General features: G+C 40.0%; 1 protein-coding gene across 7 annotated transcripts in view; it reads left to right on the top strand.

Moving 5' to 3' along the window:
• Positions 1 to 19709, top strand: part of RBMS3 (RNA binding motif single stranded interacting protein 3) — a 758966-nt gene that overhangs the window by 145211 nt on the left and 594046 nt on the right. For 4 of the 7 annotated variants that reach the window (XM_036759106.1, XM_036759109.1, XM_036759111.1 and 1 more), the window contains exon 2: positions 18087 to 18259. In XM_036759106.1, coding sequence (XP_036615001.1) covers positions 18087 to 18259 — 173 coding nt within the window. The remainder of the gene's footprint in view (positions 1 to 18086; positions 18260 to 19709) is intronic. The other 3 variants (XM_036759112.1, XM_036759108.1, XM_036759113.1) reach the window with 1 other exon arrangement.

Below are 19709 nucleotides of genomic sequence, written 5' to 3'. Positions count from 1 at the left end.
GAGGCCCAGACAACTCTCTAAGCATATAAATCATGAAAGAGCTGTGATCTGCTTCAGTGGAGGGGGTTTCCACATTGGAGACTCTCCCAGGATAATAAAATCACAGGACTGTATAACAGGGGAAAATGTGTATCTGAAGGGAAAGACAGATGTTCAATTCTTTCTTTGCATGGAGAGTCCCTCCATTTAAAATTCTGATTTATGAAATGGACACATTTGCCATGTAATGAGGCTAATGCTTCTATTTTTCTCCCAATGATTATTTTAAAAGAAGTTTTCATCTCATTCAATTAGAAAACTTATCCAGAACACACAGGAATGGCAGGACCCTGGGTCCTTGATTTCTTTCCAAACCAGCATATCATCTCCGGACATAACTTCCTGAGTTTCTCTGCTTTCATTTTTATTCCATTTGTAAGCAAGGCCCTGTCTTCATTTGAGCTGACAGTTTCGATAAAAAGTTCAAAGGAAAGAAAAGGCGTACGATGGTTTTTCTCATTCTCCAGCCTCTCCCCCCAAAAGAAAGCGCCCTTAAAATGCGGTTGGTGATTGTTCTAACTGTTCCCATGAAATGATAAAGGATGGGGGCTCATTTACCCCACTGGAATAAGGGATGAAGACAAATTCTACATTTCTTTCCAGGATTGCTAATACATGAATCTAACTGATCTTGTCAGAGGCATTATCACTGATTGAAACTAATGACTAGGAAAGTCGGAATAAGTAAGAAGTGAAGCTACTTCAGCTGACAAAAGTCAAGCTGTGGATTCTCTGCAGCAGGATGATATAGATACATTTAAAACTGCAGGGAGATGTTAGTCTCCTGAATGATGCCTCTGGGTCAACATGGGCTCACACTAAATGTCATGCCTCAGTGGGTCTCAGGTAGTAGTGTCAGGCATAAAGCAAGAACCCTGTCCCAGCATGCAACTGACTAACTCCCCTATGGAAAAGTCATTTTCCTCCAAAGCAGCAAGGCACAGTTCCTTCTCACGTTTATCTAAAACATTCACACTTCTGAAGGCATATAAAGCTAGTCAGGTCACAGCTCTGATTGGATAAGACAGAATCCTCAATGGACCAGTGTCTTAAATATGGGTCAATTAACAGGAGCCTTGTTGGGTGACAATAGGTAGGTAGTTTGGTAAAGGTAATTCTTCCTTTTTTGTCCTCTCTTGAAATCCAAGTAATTCTCTTCTATTTAGCTATATGGTGGGGAAATTTGGATGAGTTTTGGAGCTAATCAAGACATAAACTCCTGGTATTTAGGGCCCACCACAGTATGGCTCCCACCCACATCCTATGTAAACTTTGTCAAGTCAATAACGTCCCTGGGCCTAGGTTTCCTCATTTAGAAAATGAGAGGGTAAGAATAGATGGTCTCTGATGTCCATTTTAGGCCTAGATTTAGGACATTTTGTTCCTGTCTTTACAGTATTAGTTCATACATTTGATCAAACGATCAGGTGTATACTAAATGCTTACTATGTGCCATACACTGTGCTAAGATGTTGGGGGAAGAAAGAGGAAAGAAAACCATTCCTTCTTAAAGAACTTACAGTCCTAAGATACAAGGGGTTGGGGGAGAGATGTGTGTAAATAATAATAAAGATAACAACAAAAAATAATAATAGGTAACATTGCTATAGTGCTGACTATGTGCCAAGCATTGTTGCTAAGCACTCTATAATTATTATATCTTTTGATCCCCACAACAAGCCTGGGAGGCAGATGCTGTTATTATCCTCCTTTTACAGATGAGGAAACTGAGGCAAAGAGGTTAAGTGATTTGTCCAGGGTCATACAGCTAATAAGTGTTTAAGGCCGGATTTGAACTCATCCTCCCTACTCCTGGCCTAGTGTTGTACCCACCGCTCCATATGTGCAAAACACATGACAACAGATAACTTTGGGAATTATAACAGTACTTCCCACTCAGGGTTATTGTGATGATCAAATGAAAGAATATTTCTAAAGCACTTAGCATAGTCCCTGGCACATAGTAGGCACTATATAAATGCTTATTCTCTCCCCCCACCCCTTGAGCTTTATGGAAGCGGGGAGGCACTAGCTATTGGCACATTCCAGCTCAATGGGCACCTGGCACTTCCAGAAATTAATTTTTCATCTCTTACTACTGTCCTTTTGCACAAGCCTCATGTGAACTCTGTTCTAACCTCTACCCCTTACAAGTCTAATCTTCTTGCTTCTCTTGCCCAGTTCAGTTGTCATTCCTAACCATCACTCCTGTCCAGCCCAAAGTTGGGTTCTTTCACTCCTTAATTTCATTCACACTATTCATGTGTATATAAACACTGTACTCCTCTTGTAAAATGTAAGCTCCTTGGGGGCAGGAACTGTTTTCTCTTCTTGCTTACACGATGCCTGGCATATAGAAACTACCTGAAAAATATTTGTTAGGTTGAATAATTCAAATGAAAGGAATGGAGGATTAACTCAGCTGAGGAAACTCAGAGAGACCAGACTGGTTCTAATGTCACAATTTTCTCAACTGCTCTGAAGTCTGTTCCATGCTGTGCATGTGGGCTCTGCAGCAACCAAAACCATGGCCTGGCCTACCACCAAGACCAACAACTGTAAGCACTCCCACACACTACCATGATGACACCAGGGAGGATACCCAAGACCAATACTACAAGAGACACTCTGAGCCTTCCAGTGTCTTGGTCTCTTCCCCCAAAACACACACAAACACACACACACCAACGATTCCTCCCCTGGCTTGGCTCATACATTTGTTCTACATCAAATAACCCATTCTCTTCTTGATTCAACCTTTCTACCTCCCAAGTAATAACAAGTTGACATCCAAATCCCATCATAGGCTAGTGGTTTCCTTCCTTCCTGGAACTCATGAGTGTCTTTTTGGCAGTGTTGGAGCCATTGGCCACTCCTACCACTTCCTGCTCCATGGTGTTGAGAGCTGTACCTTAGTGCCTCTCCACCTTCCAGGGCCTCAGCATCCACATCCATGGATTCACTCTATATCCATGCCATTAGTCATCAGCTTCTGGCAGGTAAGCTCCTCACCTGGCAGAATTGCATGAATTCCCTGAGTCTGAGAGCCAACACTTTCCAATTATATTAACACTTTTTTATTTCACTATTAATATTTTTACTGATCTCCCTAGCTTGATATAACCTTTAATTAGTAAACTATGAATTTAAATCAAGTCAGGGCTATCTGAAGCCTGATTGTAGAATAATTCCATTTTCTCTTTGTTGTGTGGTGTAAAGGAATCTTTCGGTTTTATGTTTTCAGTTCATTTTCTAGTGCCTAATTTGGAATGAAAGAAGGATAAAATATTCCCTGTCATAATTCTTTTGTGGCTATTTGACCTATCAAAATATTTCCAATTTTTAACCAGTACCAATTTTGATGATTACTATTTGGTAGTATAGTATGAGATCTGGTCCATGAAGTTCAGATGAAGTAATATTTGCGAAGCGTTTAGCACAATACCTGGCATATAGTAGGTGTTTAATAAATGCTTATTTCCTTCCTTCCTTCTCTTCCTCCCACCCTTCCTTCATCTCTTCCTTTCTTCTTTCCTTCCTTCCCTCCCTTCCTTCTTTACTTCCTTCCTTCCATTCCTCCCTGCTTCCTTCTTTTCCTTCCTTCTTTACTTCCATAGCAACAGTGACTCTGGAGTCTAACTGCATTAATAAATGCTCATATTTTTCATTTTCCACTTGCCATCAGTCAAGTTCCTTTTTGCTTGGCCTAACAAACCATGGCTGAGGCCCTATGCTCATTGGTTGGGCCATTTACCATTATGACTTCCTTGTCGAGGGCTTTGTTTGACTTCTGGAGAGAGGAGGCAGGCACAGGTTGGCTCTAATAAGAGACACTGCCCTTCTTGGGAACTCGCTTTGTGTTAGTGTTGCTGTTTAAGGATATATTGATTTTTATTCAGTGCTGTGTCTACAAATGGAAAGCTAAAAATAGTAAGCCTGATTGGGAACAATGTATAATGGTATTTTTTTTAAAAGCATCTTGTGATGTCATATGGTACCATGGAAAGAGTAGGGGGTTTGCAGTTAGTGGAAGATGCTTTACTTCTTGCCTTTGCAACCTACAACCCAGGTGATCTAGAGCAAGTCCCTTCAACTTTCTGGCCTTGGTTTTCTCATCTGTTCAAAGGGGGCATTGGATCAGATGATCTCTGAGGTCACTTCTAGCTCTCAAACTATGGTGCTATGATCTTGACAATAGCCTGAATGTTCATAAGAATTAATATTAACATTGATATTATCATCAAGATAATAGTAGTAGCTCATACTCCCCCACCCCACCCCCAACAAACACTTTACAAAGAATCACTTTCCAGACTTCATCACATTTGATCTCGACAGTAACCTTTGGATGTTGGTGACATTGTTATCCTCATTTTACAGTTCAGAAAACTTAGGCCCAGAGAAGTAGGTTGAGTGGTTTGCCCAGGGTCACATAGCTAGTATGTATGTGAGGTAGAATGCCATCTCACGTCATCCTGACTCCCAAGTTGTTATTCAATCATTTCAGTTATATCTGACTTGTTGTGACCCCATTTGGGGTTTTCTTGGCAAATATATTGGAGCAGTTTGCCATTTCCTTCTCCAGCTTGTTTTACAGATGAGGAAACTGAGGCACACAGGGTTAATGACTTGCCCAGGGTCATACAGTTAGTAGGTATCTGAGGTCCCATTTGAACTCACATCTTCCTGCCTCCAGGTGAGAGGCTTTATATACTATGGGGCCACCTAACTGCTTCAAGAAGAGGATCTTGTTCCCTATACTACATTTCCTCTCTATGCTAACCTACAGCATGAATTGTTTTTTAAATGAAAATTTAAAGCAGAATTAAAATTTGGACAGAAAGCCATAATCAAGGCATTTTTAAAGCAAAACAGGCTGATAGTATTTCTTGTTCATTGAATTTTCATGACCAAGATAGTGAATTTAATATCAAACAATAAAATTTTAATAAGCTGTTTTTAAAAAAGAAAACTGGGCACCCCTAAATTGTTTGTTTATTAAAATGTTTCCCTTTCCAAGGGACGTTAAAGATTTCAGCATAGAATAGTGAAAAGACCACTGTGTTTGGAGTCAGAGCACCTGGGTTCAAATCTCTGTTCTCCCTCTTCTACAACTGACTTTGGGGAAATCATTTAACCCTTTTGGCCCTCAATTCTTTGCTAAGTCAAATAGTCAAAGCAAGAGGGAACCTCTGAGGTCACTTCCAGCTCAAATTGGAACCACTCCAGTACCTCTGCCATGAAGACCCCAAATTGGGTCATGAAGAGTTGGACACAAGTGAAATGAATGAATTACAACAAGTCTTGACCTCTTTGGGCCACATGGCACAAAGTTGTATACTGACCATCTCTCCCACCCTAGTCTGCTCCATTTGATTCCAATAACTTCCTCCTAAAAAAAGAGATGGGAGTTGTCTGGGAAACCAGAGCATTTTGGCCAGGGACTGACCACTGAGTGTAATGATTCTGATCAGTGCTTGGATTCAAATTCTTGCCCCCGGGCACCACATGTTATCCTAGTATTCAGAAGAGGAAAAAAGCATACGAAATAGCCAAGAGAAAGTTGAATATCCCAACATCATTTTTCAAGAAATGCTCTTAGAAACAATACTAAGCTGCCCAGAGCCTTAAGAAAGGGTGAGAAATACCAGCATTAAGCATTTAAAAGCTTCCTGTCTTGCAGCTGCTTTTGTTTTTACCAAAGTCACTGACAATCGCAAATGATAAAATGCCCACCTGGTCCTTTTGTTATTGGATCAGAGCGTCTTCAACTTGGGTGTTAATTCATTCTTATGGTGAGTGTCTAATGGTCAAAAGCACAATAAACACTGAAAATATATTCCGGGGAATTCTCGGAGTGAATTTCTGCTTCCATTTTTCATGACAAAGTGATGGCTTTGCATGTATTAATTGTCGTCACATTTTTATATCCACTCTAAAGTTTTCTTTTTAAGGAAATTATTGTCTTTTATAGTCCAAGTTGCACAGATTTAGGACTTAAATATTTCAGGTTCTGTTCTCATTTAATTTGGGAACGCCAACAAAATATGAATGAATTGGCTAATGAAGTAATAAGACTAATTTATGTCATGGAATATAGGTTACTGTTTATGAATTTGCTGAATTGCTATGAGATAGCTGTCTCCTTCCTCTGCCCTTTTCTGGTTCACAGATAAATAAGATTAGCCGAATAACATGTCACTGAGATCTCCTGTTGTGAGATAAATTGGTAGAACGAAGATGAGATATTATTGAAAATAAATGGTGGGCAAAGACAAGAAGTTTGTCTTCCAAAGTGGGAGACATCTTTTTTTTTAATCCCATAACACTCATTTTTTTTCTCAATCCATGATTTCCCTTTGTATTTAGTGAATGTAAAATGTGGAGAAAGTTGAAAAATGGCCCCAGAGAGCACAGATGAAAAAGTCACAGGGCATGCCCTATGGCTGGTTGGTCATCTCATCTACAAAGACCAGAATGGAATCAATCCCTAAACATGGATTGTCTACTTTGCTCTCAGTACTCTGCGAGTCCATAGAAGATTACAGCAATATAAGATTCCTGCCCTTAAAAAGTTTGCCATCTATGAATTGGATCCTATGAGACACTGGTCATCTCTCTAATAGGGGTAGTCCCTTCATCAACACAGACTTACAAGCCTTCCAGTGTTTTCTTATTTTGTGCGTTTCTTGCTTATCCTCTCCCATAAATCATCCATTAAGGCTCTATACTGAACAGTGTAGGCCTTCTTCTGGGCCATTTAATATTGTGTACATCTTCTCTGATAGGAGGAGGGATAGAAGAATGAGGCTCATTGAGAACAAGGACTGTTTCCTTTTTGGTCTTTGTGGCAGTCCTAACAGAGTAACTGGCTTATAGTTGGCACTTAGAAAATGCTTGTTGATCAGACAGCTGATATGATTCTTCATCTGTTACCTTACTCTTGATATATGATCAGATCACCTCCTTTTGTCTGATGTTAGATTTCTTAGATGCCACTTTTGGGGTTGTTTTTTAATATAGGTGTCCATATGACACTGTCTACTGACGCTCATCATGGATCTCTCCATTGCCCTTGGGATCACCAACAGTCCAGTTAGGGGAAAAATGCTTATGCACGTGAGAAATTAATGAAATAAATGTTAGATTGTGGTATAGATGGTATGCATGGTAGTTTAGAGGAGAGTGAAATCAATGAGAACTATAAAGACTTCATATTCAAGAGATGGAACTGGAGTTGCACCTTGAAGGATGGATTTAATTTGGATAATGACAGAAGGAAGAGATTGTCCCAGGAGAAGGGAGGATGAGCGTGAAAAATTTATGAAACGGGAGACTGGCTTAGCAATGGGAAAGACAAGTGTTGGAGGGTGACTACTGGGAATCAAGTAGAGATGGGAAAGCAAGGCCTTGTTATTTAGGGCTTTACAAACCTGGCAAAAGCTTGTATCTGTTGTGTTATTCTAGTATTATTTTTAATGAACTATTATTACATTAGGTTAATGTTTTATTGCCTTTCTTTATCTCCACAATATTTAGCACAATGCTTGGCACATAATGAGTGTTTAATAAATGCTCGTTGAGTGATTAACTGTTAACTTTGCATTGATTAATGATTCTTCCTTTGCCAAGTTCATAATGAACTGGGAGAAAATCTTCAAAGTATCACAAAAAACACAATGTTGTTTAGTGTTTACTTTCTGTTATTGACACGATTTTAGGTTAGACTTGGCTGGGACATGAGACTTTATTATTTTTAATGTGTATTAGAAACCAGAAACCTGATCGGCTACCCCCCCTCCAAAATCACTTACTAAATTGAGTGTGAAAATGGTTCATTATATCTGAGCTTTCATAACAATGGAAGAAAACCCATTGTGTAGCAACTAATTTCATTGTGATAAAGCATCACTTTACTATATCCTATTCTGATTTCCTCTTAATAGTTTCAATTTTCAAATACTTAGGCTGTGTTTGTTGTTGCCCATGGCAGGGAGGGCAAATTCTACCATAAATGTCAAGTTAGAAATAAAAGTATGTGTTGACAATATCACAGGTTGCAATTTAGGTTGGAAAATATACTTTCTGGCTAAAATCCAGACCATACTTTTGCTTTTATTATTCAGTATTTATTGAGTACGTTTAGGGAATTTGGTATCATATAAAGCCCATGTTCGGGCCAAGCAAGAGAACTTAAGGGAAGGAAAACCATGCACACACACACACACACATATACAAATGCACACACACTCACACACTTAAACACAAGATAATTAGAACCTATTTCTCTTAATATCTTGTCCAATATTCGGTAGATTTCTATCAACCACCTTTTAAAAGTATCTACTACGGGAAACTCAGGAAGTCCTGTGTTCAGGGCCTTCCTTTGACCTCTGATACAGCCTGGTTGTGTGATCCTAGGCAAGGTAGTTGACCTCTCAAGTGTCTAAGGCAACTCTTGGAAATTATAAATTGTATAACTTCTTCTCTACCCTGGTAGGGTAAGTTTCTTCACTGGGTCCTTACCACATTGAGGAAATCACTGTTTAGGATAATCCATTCTCTATTGAATGAACAATATTGAGCCAGAAGTGGGAGACTTCTGTAGGGTGGAACAAACTCACAAGTCCCTGGGGCCATGAATGATACCAGGATGTTGATCCTATGTTATGAATTTTATTATTATGGTTTAAAAATTATCTCAGTGAGTCAGCTTGAGGCAGCTCCTCTAAATCAGAAGATATTGACAACCTCTAGATTTATTTCAGGAAGGAACTTCATAACAGAGAGATGCCAAACTGAACTGGACTGTCTGGGAAGGTAGTGGGTTCCTTCTCACTGACAGCCTTCTTCTGCTATGTTATTGAAAGCACCCCTGTATGTGTCCAACTAGAAGACCAGTGATATCTCTTCAAATTTTGAGATCCTATGATTCAATGAATTCAGATATATCTACCATTTTAACATTCAACTTGATAGTCGATTCATCAACTAACATTTATGAGGTACCTACCATGTGTCAGACATGTGCTAAGGCCTGGGAATACAAAGAAAGGCAAAAAACAAACAAACAAAAATTAGTCCCTGCTCTCAAGGATCTTACAGTCCAGTGGATGATGCCAGAGGATAAAATTCCCCAACGTCCGTGATGTGGACAGGATCAGGGACATAAGACCAGCCAGGTGTGTCTTCAGCAAATTCCATGGCTGATTTCTGCGGCTATTATTCTAAGCTGTCCTGAGGATATTTCTCAGCTTAAAAAAGCTATAGTTAAAGATAATATTATAGACGGTGTTTATAAAACAGTGAGTAAAACTGCCTGCCAGACTTCATATTACTATTTATCCAGGTTGTTATTGCCTATATGGGCAATCATTGCATCGATCCTTGTTTTTCACGTGCACTCGATGTGCCTGTAGCTGTAGTTACGGTGTTCCATCTCTGATTTTCTGTCCACATTGAAGTTGGGATCTGAGGAAACAAGGTTAAGTGAAATTATGCTACAGCGAGATGAATCCAATAGCCTACAGCGACCTTATCCACAGAGCAATGGATTACATGTGTATCCTGTAAGTTAAATAATGTATGATTTAAGGCAGGAATGTGGTTTGTATTCACTTTTTTTAATAGTAAGAAAGTAGTAGGCATATCAATCCCATGGGAGACTTTATCCAAGGCTTTACCCTTGAGTGGATTAAAAGGTACAAACACTGCTGAGCTGGAGAATGAATCAGGAAGACCAACAGTCAAGTGGCCTGGATGTTTGATAGGCTTCTAGGCCATTCCAAAACCACCAGCCCAACTGCCTTAAGTGGCTGCCAAAGACCCAGATGCTGCTAATAAAACTGACTGCATTCCACTTGGCATCTGGACCTTGTGACTCCCATCCAAGGGGAATTGTTGGAGGGAAAAATGTTTAGAATTCTCTTTGTAAAAAAAAAAAAAGTTATGTTTTGAATCAGGGGTAGAAATATGTTTCAGGCCTAGCCTGTTGCAAATTAAATGGAGGACAGTAACATCTTGGTGACAATAGGTAAAGAGAGGTCAGTTTTAAGTGGGGAGGATATGTTTGGTACTGGGATGGTTAGTGGCTTTTAAAGACAGCTGATGGATATGTATCAGTCATTCAATGCCATTTTCCAGTAGGGGCTTCCCAGTCAGTTGTGAAATGACTTAATGATGTACTTGGGCCAAGAATATAAACTCCCTGGAGGTGGAGTCTATGACCTACACAGAACTTAGAGAGTTCCCCTTTGTAAAAGGGCTAAGATCAATTTCAGAAGGAAGGAAGGAAAAGAAAGAAAGAATGGGAGAGAGAAAGAGAGAGAAATGAAGAAAGAAAGAAAAACTAAAGTTCAAGATTCCTAAAGTTCTGATTGGAACTAGAGCTCATTCCATACCAGCTTAGTCACCTGATTGTAAACTCCCCGAGAGTAGGAGCTGTCTTTTGCCTGTTTTTGTATCCCCAGAACTTAGCCCAGTACCTAACACGTAATAGATGCTTACTAAAATATCGATTGGTTGTTTGATAAGCTTCACTCCTTATCAGGTTCACGAATACTCAGACCCAGCCTTTAGGCTCAATGTGTATCTAACTCCAGCTCTGCTGCTTCCTTGCTGTGACCAGTGACCTACAGTTTTCTCTACTCTGATACAAGGCATTTGGATTCAATGACCTCTAAGGCCTCTTCCAACCTTAGGTCTGTGATCCCATGGTCTATAGCAAAGAGTATGTAGCATTTATATAGTGCCTTGAGGATATTATATTGTTACATGCTTACAACATCCCTATGATGTAGGTACCATTATCATCTCCATTTTACTGATGAGGAAACTAAAGAAATGTAAATCAAAATTTCCTAGTATGTTTGGATTTTTTTTACTGACAGTTTAAACCAATTTGAAGTAAAAAAGTTAACAATAAGTTACACCTATCTTAAGGGAAACAACAAATATGCCAAGCAAGATGTGCAGCTTCAGTCTGGAAGCCAGAACTGCTGTGACCCATTAACTCTACAAGGTTATTTATGTTCCATTTTGGGGGAGATGCTTTCGTGTGGTCATCTTTTATTTTTGGCAGGAATGGCACAGGAAAATCTCATTTCTTATTTTCCTCTAATTAAATCATCATGGGTCTATATACTCCCAGGCATTCTGGGAATCTCTGACAACTGCTTTGTTGTCTAAAAGTTATGGAATCTGGGTGTTGCTTGTAAGTGGAGGAGAATGTGTAAGTCATAAAACTAGGTGGGGATACAAAGTGCTCAGTGCTACTGGAATCATTCAGATCATTGTCTTTAGCCCTTCTTTTGTTATTTGGAGACCTTCTGTATCACAAAGGACTACATGGTGGCAGTAACATGGGATCCTGGAATAAATGACAGACCTAGAGTCAGGAGGTCAGGTCCTAGTTCTGAGACCGGAAGTGTCCCCATAACAAGTCCTATCTTCTCTCTGGGGTCCAGTTTGGTCATCTACGAAATGATGTATTGGATCAGATCATCTCTTGTGTTAGTACTCTAGGAGAGTATTTAACACAGTGTATGAAATATGGTAGGCGCTTATTAAATGAATATGACTTGTTGACTAGGAAGAGATATGAAAGGCTAAGTGGCTCTATAAAGAAAGAAGGGAGTTATAGGTACAAGGCGGCCATAGAAGATGGAAAGAAAGGAGATCTGAAAGGTTTATAAACTGTAACAATGCAATGCAGGTAAGAACAGTGGGATGGAAGAATTAATGAGGTGTTGTAAGTCAGAGTAAACAATGGAATTGCAAAAGTTTAACTCATAGAATCAAGACCATGGCAAAGTGGTGGGGAGAAACCATTAGAGAAGGAAAATTGGGGAGGGAATTGAAAAGGAAAAATGTAAATTTTTAAAAGGGTGATACAACATAGATAAGTTCCATTTTACAAAATCTGATACTGACAGAGCTGATCGTTTAGATTTATTTTACTGAGTTAAGATGACATATTTTAAAGGTTTTTTAAGAGAAAAAACTAGGATTTGTATATGCAAACTTTTAAAACAACAAAAATATATGATCATTTTATATTAATTTTTAAAATCAAATATGTATCCCAACACATATTAGTTTATATATTTGTGTGTGTACGTGCAAACATACATGCATGTGAGTACAGACAAGAATTGTTGTAGGAACTTGAGATGGCTAGTATACAGTAGAGAAGATGTGGAAATGGGGGAGGGGATATGATCATATTCAAGTATCCAGAGGGCTGTCATTTAGAAGGAGTAAAATTGTTTTTCTTGGCCCCCCAGGCCATAACTATGCACACACACACACACACACACACACACACACACACACACACATATACACACCTATTTCTTTTTCTAAGGAAAAATAATTCCATGATTTTGAATAGTCATGCCAAAAAAGCACTTTGAATTGTAAAGAAATGTAAATTATAGTTGTTTTAGTAATAATTTTAAAATCCTTTTAGGGGAAAAATAAATGCCCATGAAGTCCTGAAGGCATTGGTTGCATTATGGACTCTATCTATTACAAAGGGTCTGCTTTGCTGACTGATTTTATCCTGAGCCTACAGGGCAAAGGCTAACTCTCTATATATTTGTTCTTCCAGAGCTCTGTCACTGGCACCACTCACAGAATCCCAGACTCTCTGAACTGGAAGAGACCTCAAAGGCCAACACGCCATCTGGTCCAACTTGTATCATGTTAGGATATGTACAGTATGTCAGGGCTAAATGATAGCATGGTATTATACTAGGCATATTCATTCAATCAATAAGCATTTTATTAAGTGCCTACCATCTGCCAAAAACTAGCAATACAAAGTCAAAATGGAAAGCATCCCTGCCCTCAGGCAGTTTATATTTTCCTGGGGAAAGGATAGCTATACCTATGATATATACATAATATGCCCAAAATGAAAAGGTAACTATGGGAGGAAGGGGGTTTCAGAGGACATTTCATGTAAAAGTGTTTCCTTGAGCTGAGTCTCAATTAATGTAACAGCTGTCAATCAAATAATTCAATTGGTGAGTTAACCAATTAATTATTAATGCTTCCTTAGCTCCCTTCAAGACTCAGCTCAAATCTTTCATGATATTCTTTCAGCTGATGGTGACTTATTCCCTGAGGTCACTTTCAATCTCCCCCCTATATATCTTTTTTGTGTCTAGTTAGTTCACATTATCCTTCATATTGGAATGGGATCTCCTTGAGGGCAGGGACTATCTACAGGGTGTCCCTAAAGTCTGGACTCATAGGCAAAAAGCATATTTTGAAATATTTGGTATATTAACAGACCTTAGCCCCCTTGACTTCTTTTTCTGCGGTATGCTAAAGGGGAAGGTGTACTCAATGAAAATCACAGATGCAACACACTTGGTTGAAAGCATAGAGTGAAAGTGCTAAAATTGACGGCAATGTGGAGTTATTGCATTGCCTTCATGTGAATCTTGCAAAGCACATCAACCTTTGCATCACAAATGATGGAAACCATATTGAAGATGTTATTTGTTAATATTCAAATTAAATAAAAATTTCATTCATTTCATTTCTTGAAAATATGCATTTTTGCCTGTGTCCAGACTTTAGGAATATCCTGTATATCTTTCTTTGAATCCTCAGGTATTACTACTGTGGTGTCTCACACGTCGTAGTCACCTAATAAATTCTTGACTGACTGGATATAAAATTGTGCTAAGCACGATGTTAAATCTGAGAAGGATAAAACATTGTCCAAGTGATCAAAGGGCATGTAGCCTCCTTCAAAACTAAAAATAAACAAATCAAAAGTACAGAGAGAGAGAGAGAGAGAGAGAGAGAGAGAGAGAGAGCAAAAATAGATAAACAACCACAAATATAGGAACCAATGAGGAAATAAGTTCACCTTGCTTGTAAAGTGAACAGATGGCAATGGATGCCTGCTAGTCTCTTCAGTCGGAAATTCTATGATGCCATAACCCTGGCTGTTAAAATATGTGTTTTTGATTTTACTAGAACTTCAGAAAATAAAGATTCAGTGTGATCTTGAAGGTGAGAGCAGATTATAGAAGGTGTTATAGAAACTAGTCAAACATGCTTGCATTTGACCTTACAGTCAATGAGTAGCCATTGTAGATTGTTGAGCAGGGCAATGCTTTAATATCAGTACTATTATTAAGGTGTTAATCGTGTAGTAGTATGTAGGCTGGTTTGCAAGACAGAAAAACTGGATATAGGGAGATCAGTTAGGTCAGAGATGTCAAACCCCTGGCCCATCAAAACTCCTGGCTGAATCAGATTAAAATGTAATTGGGAAATATTTAACAAAAGGAACAAAAATTCAGTGTAACATAGATTGTAGTTTTCTAAGTCGATATATAGCTGATAAGGATCAATTTCTATTTGAGTTTGATAACATTGCACTAGGTCATTGGATCCAGAAAATTGGCCCTGTGGTACTGAGACTCCAGACTGATGTAGCAGTGGGAATAAAGAGGAAGTTAGTGTTCCAAGTGGAATTTTCATGGAGGAAATGACAGCACTTGGACTTGAATTCTAAAGAATGTCCAACTACAAAGAATGAAAGAGGACGACGATGACCCCACGGTATCAGGCTTGACATGATAGAAGCTTGTTGACTGGCATAGGTGGGGTAGAATCAGAAGACTCAGGCTTGAGTCCTAGCATTGACAATGTTTGTGTGACTGGACAAGTAAGCCACTTAGTCTCTTAGTCTTCTCATTTCTAAAATAGGGATAATCATTCTTAAAGCCACCTACCTCAAAGGGGTGTTGTAGGAAGTGGGCTCCCTGGGGGAGACATAGATAGCTAGATACATACATGCATGGTGTCCCAAAAGTCTTAATGAAGTTTTAAGCTTTAATAGCTAAATGAGACTTTTGGAATACCCCGTGCAGAGGAGACAGATGGTAATCTCAGAGGAAAAGGCATTCTCAGCTGGGGGACCAAGCAAATACCTGAGGCCAGCTTTGAACTCGGCTTTCCTGCCTCCAAGTCTAGGGAACTGTGACATAAATAGAGAAAGCTTGAAGGAAAAGAGTGTTTGGAGAGATCCTATGTTATAATTTGGCAAATCCTAAAGAGACAGAACACCATCCAAAGGAAGCCATCTTTTAGGCAGAGCCAACTGTAGTGGAGTGACTGGGGCTTTGTTCCAGGGTGTTGACAGCAAGTGTAAATCTTCAGACTGAATAGAAGAGAGCTTAGAATCTAGTTAGTCTGAATAAATACTTTGATCAGGTCTCAAATGGTGAGCTTGGGTGACCCCTCTCCCATCTTATCTATCCTAGAAGGGACTTTTATCTATTGTCTCTGTCTCTGGGTCTCTGTCTCTTTACCATAGGACTATGTCCTCCCCTCTTTTAAGAATTGAGGGTATTTTTTTGGTGCTGTTTTCCTCCCCTGGGAACAAACATTTCTACTTAAGTCTCTGCTTGTAGACAGTTGGAAATCAAAATCTAGGTCATAGCTGAGGGTTCAGAACTGTTGACCCTGGGAGTCTGAGGAAATCAGACTAAACGTCACCCTGTGCCTTATGATCTTATGTGTGTGGCTGACTCATCCGTCTCTGATCTTGATACCCAAGAGGTTCAGCCTGTTGATATCAAGGAAACAGAGCCACCTCTAGCCAAAAGTCAACAACTTTCTGCAACCCGTGCTGTGCCCCCATGTTCTCCGCACACAACTTTGGATATGTATATGTTGTTCCTGATTGCTGCTTTTGAATGAGACAATTGTAGGCATTTGAGATTTATTCCTCCAAGCTCTGCCCAGCACCTGTATCAGCAAGTCAGTTATCCTTAGGGAGTTTTCATCAAGACTTTAGTAGGGGCGTAGAGCAGGAAAGATGTTTGATTGGAGTGTAGTGGGTGGGAACATTTACAAAATTGTGTCCTTGTGTACCTGTAGGTCAGAGATTGGAAAACATTTGAAGTGCTTAGCAAACCTTAAAGCACTCCTTAAGTCTTATTTCTTATTGTTTAGTCAATTGCTCAATCAACAGTCAAGAAGTGTTAAGTGCCCACTTTAGGCCATGACATGTGAGGACAGAAGTTCTTAACCTTTGTTGTGTGGTGGACCCCCTTGGCAGTCTGGGGAAGCCTAAAGAGCCCTTCTCAGAATCATTGTTTTAAATAAATAAAATGATGCATATTATTACAAAGGAAACCAATTATATTTTTTGACATAATTTTTAATATAACAAAATCTATCTAGATCTTTATATATCTATATATCAACATATGTATACACTTATGTGAACATATATCCATACCTATATTTTACAGTTCACTGACTCCAAATTAAGAATCTGTGATATAGATAAAGATCTGTGTTGGCACAGTTATACATTTGAGGTAGAGGGCCTGGAGCTGACATTTCATTGATATAACAATCTGCCAGAAAAAGAAATTTTCGCTATGAAAGCCGATCAACACCTGCTTGGTAATATACAGTCTGATAAGCTTTGCCCAGAGCAGTGAGGGGCTGTGACTTGAACTGGGTCCAACAGTGATACGCATCACAGGTGAGATTTGAACCCTGGGCTTCCGGGCTCCAGGGTCAGTTTTCTCTCCAGGATGCTACATTGTCTTTATACTTTTTGTTTCCTTTCAAATGAATTGAAGAAACAATTATCAAATGCCAAATGTGTACCAACAACTGTGCTGGATTTCAGGAATACAAAGACACCTTCAAACAATTCATTTTCTATTGAGGGGAATACATGATATTTACATAGTTCTACCTGAACACTTTTAAGTGGGAGAGACCTCTAACCCCTGGAAGCTGTAGAGGATTATGTAGCAGATGATGCCTCAGCTGGGCTTGGAAGGAAGCTAGAATATACATTCTATGTACCTTCTTTAAACATCTAAATGTGTATATCTATCTATCTATCTCTATCTATATCTATCTATATCTATCTACCTGTCTGTCCATCTGTATATCTATGTTAAATATTCTGAGAGACAGCCATGGCATAAAGCTGGGCTTGGAGCTAAGAAGACCTGGGTTCAAGTCCAGTCTTAGACATATACTAATTATGTGACCTTAGGCCAGTTGCACAACTTATCAGTGCCCCAAGCAACTTCTAAGATACTATTTCCAGAGAAGCTGACAATGTACATTGTTAAAAAGAGCTCTGTCACTGATTTCCCTAGACCAAAGAAATCAAGATAAAAACCACTACCAACAACAACAGATCATCATGGAATCATAGGGTCCTAGAATTAGAGTTGGAATGTACCCCAGAGGTCATTCAGTCCAATTTTCTTGTTTTTCGGATAAGGAAACTGAGGACCAGAGTAAGTAAGCAATTTGTCCAAGAGAGTTGCCAAGTAGAAAGTGGAACAGATGGTATGTGAACCTAGACAGTGAAGTACTAATCCATTGTTTTTGCACTATGCAATGCCACTCTATGGAGATATTTCATGATCTTTGCATCTATCCTCCCATTTCCAATACTAGTGTTTTGTTTTGTTTTGTTTTTTAACGGAGGAAATGGATTCAAAGAGGTCGGTCATCCAAGAAAGACATGGAATGGAGTGGAAGTGAGAGGGAGAGAAATAGAAAACTGGATTAAGGAAGAAGTCAGCGTGAGAAAATGGAGAAAAGGAAGATGGGGGGAAGAGATTTTCTACAAGTCATTGAAGGGGACTGAAAGAACTATTGAAATACGAGCAGTAGGATGACCTCAGACATTATGGGCCAACTCCAATACACATAATATTCCCAACTTGAGCCTTTCTGTTTTTCCCATTATGACCGCATCATAGTTTTCCAGTTTCATTGCCAAGGGCAAGACAATCCTATTTAAAAGGAATAGCTGCTGGGTACTGAGATGTTTGTGCACTCATGCATGTACGTGTGTGTGAGTGTACGTGTGTGTAAGTGTGTGTGTGTGTGTAAGTGTGTGTGTGTGTGTGTGTGTGTGTGTGTGTGTGTAAGTGCGCACGCACCAGCGGGTTCACCTCTCACTGCATTTGACCTGATGGGCCGGGAGCTGGTGGCGGCCTCCTCTGTCCATTAATGGCTCTTTTTGTTCGCAGCAGTCCTACGCACCAGCGCCCCACCCCATGGCTCCCCCCAGCCCCAGCACAAACAGCAGCAGCAACAACGGCAGCAGCAGCAACAGCGGGGAGCAGTTGAGTAAAACCAACCTGTACATCCGGGGCCTTCCGCCCGGCACCACGGACCAGGACCTCATCAAGCTGTGCCAGCCGTAAGTGCCTTTGCCGATACTCAGTGAGCCTTGGTCTCCCCAAAGTGCGCTCGCCCGCTGGTTCATTCTCCAACAGGCTCGTGGTCTGGCAGGCTTTGTGGACTGTGAGCTCACTAGTGCGAGTGAACGTCCAGAATAGCGGGAGTGATTGACGGCCTCGCTGTCATAGGCTCTGGACAGACTCCCCTTACGGGGCTATAGCGAATTCTGGGCGCAAAGTTTTAGAAAAGATATTTATAATTTGGAGAAAGTACGGGGATGGCCAGCCGGGTTGACGAAGGGCCTCGAGAGGACGCTATAGAAGGATCAGTAGAAGTGGCGTAATGGATAGAGTGCGGCCCGGACTTAGAAAGACTCATCTTCCTGAGTTCAAATCTAGCCTCAGACACGTATAGGCTGTGTGACCCTGGGCAAGTCCCTTAGCCCTGTTTGCCTCAGTTTCCGCATCCGTAAAATGAGCTGGAGAAGGAAATAGCAAACATTCCATGTCTTTGCCAAGAAAACTCCAACAAAGAGTTGGACATAACTGAAAAATGACTAAACAACGATCTGTAATTATTTGAAGGGATGTCTCTTGGAAGACCCATTAGCCCCAGGTGGCAGTAGAAGAAACAATAGACAAAAAGCAAAAAGAGGGAGATTTTATTTAAGAGGATTTTATTTGGTTTTATTTAAGAGGATGAGGGGGGAACAACTTCTTAATGATTAGAAGTCTTCCAATGTTGAAAGGGCTACTTTGGTAGACAGTACCACTGGAGGCCTTCAAGGAAAGAGTGGATGGCACCTAGTTGGGTTTATTGTAAAGAAGATTCCTCTTGTGTATAGTCTGTGCACCAAGAGTCCTTGGAGATCTCGCCACCTGAGAGATTTTTGAGCTTGTTTGCATAGAAAACACCTGGTCTTAGGACCAATCATCCTTTTGGTACAGCCTTCCCCAAGGAAGGTTATTCCCTCTTACGTTGCACAACGATATGTCCTGAGCTAACTAGGAGTACGCAGGGGTCAGACAGTCAACGGTCAGTTTAAGAATAAGCATTCATTTAAAAACAAATATTTATTAGGCTCCTACTGTGTACTAATCACTGTGCTAAGCCCTGGAGAGAAAAAAAGAGGCACAAAGATAATCCCTGCCCTTAAGAAATTTGAAGTTTAATCGATTGATGAGGGTTAAGACAGGCATCGCCCAAATGGACCTCATGCGGGGTTGATTTCAGGACTTGCACATGCTTGACGCTGTTGGTCTGGTTAATTGTATGTATATTTGTTGCTGTTGAGTCATTTCAGTTGTGCCTAACCCCATTTTTGGTTTTCCGCACAAAGATAGTGGAGTGGTTTGCCATTTCCTTCCCTAGCTCATTTTACAGATGAAGAAACTGAGGCAAGCAAGGTTAAGTGACTTTCCCAGGGTCACACAGCTAGCGTCTGAGGCTGGAGTTGAACTCAAGACCTC

The sequence above is a fragment of the Trichosurus vulpecula genome, chromosome 5, assembly GCF_011100635.1.
Source record: "Trichosurus vulpecula isolate mTriVul1 chromosome 5, mTriVul1.pri, whole genome shotgun sequence".
Taxonomy (NCBI): domain Eukaryota; kingdom Metazoa; phylum Chordata; class Mammalia; order Diprotodontia; family Phalangeridae; genus Trichosurus; species Trichosurus vulpecula.
The sequence above is the reverse complement of the archived record's forward strand: the minus strand, read 5'-3'. Positions and strand labels throughout refer to the sequence as shown.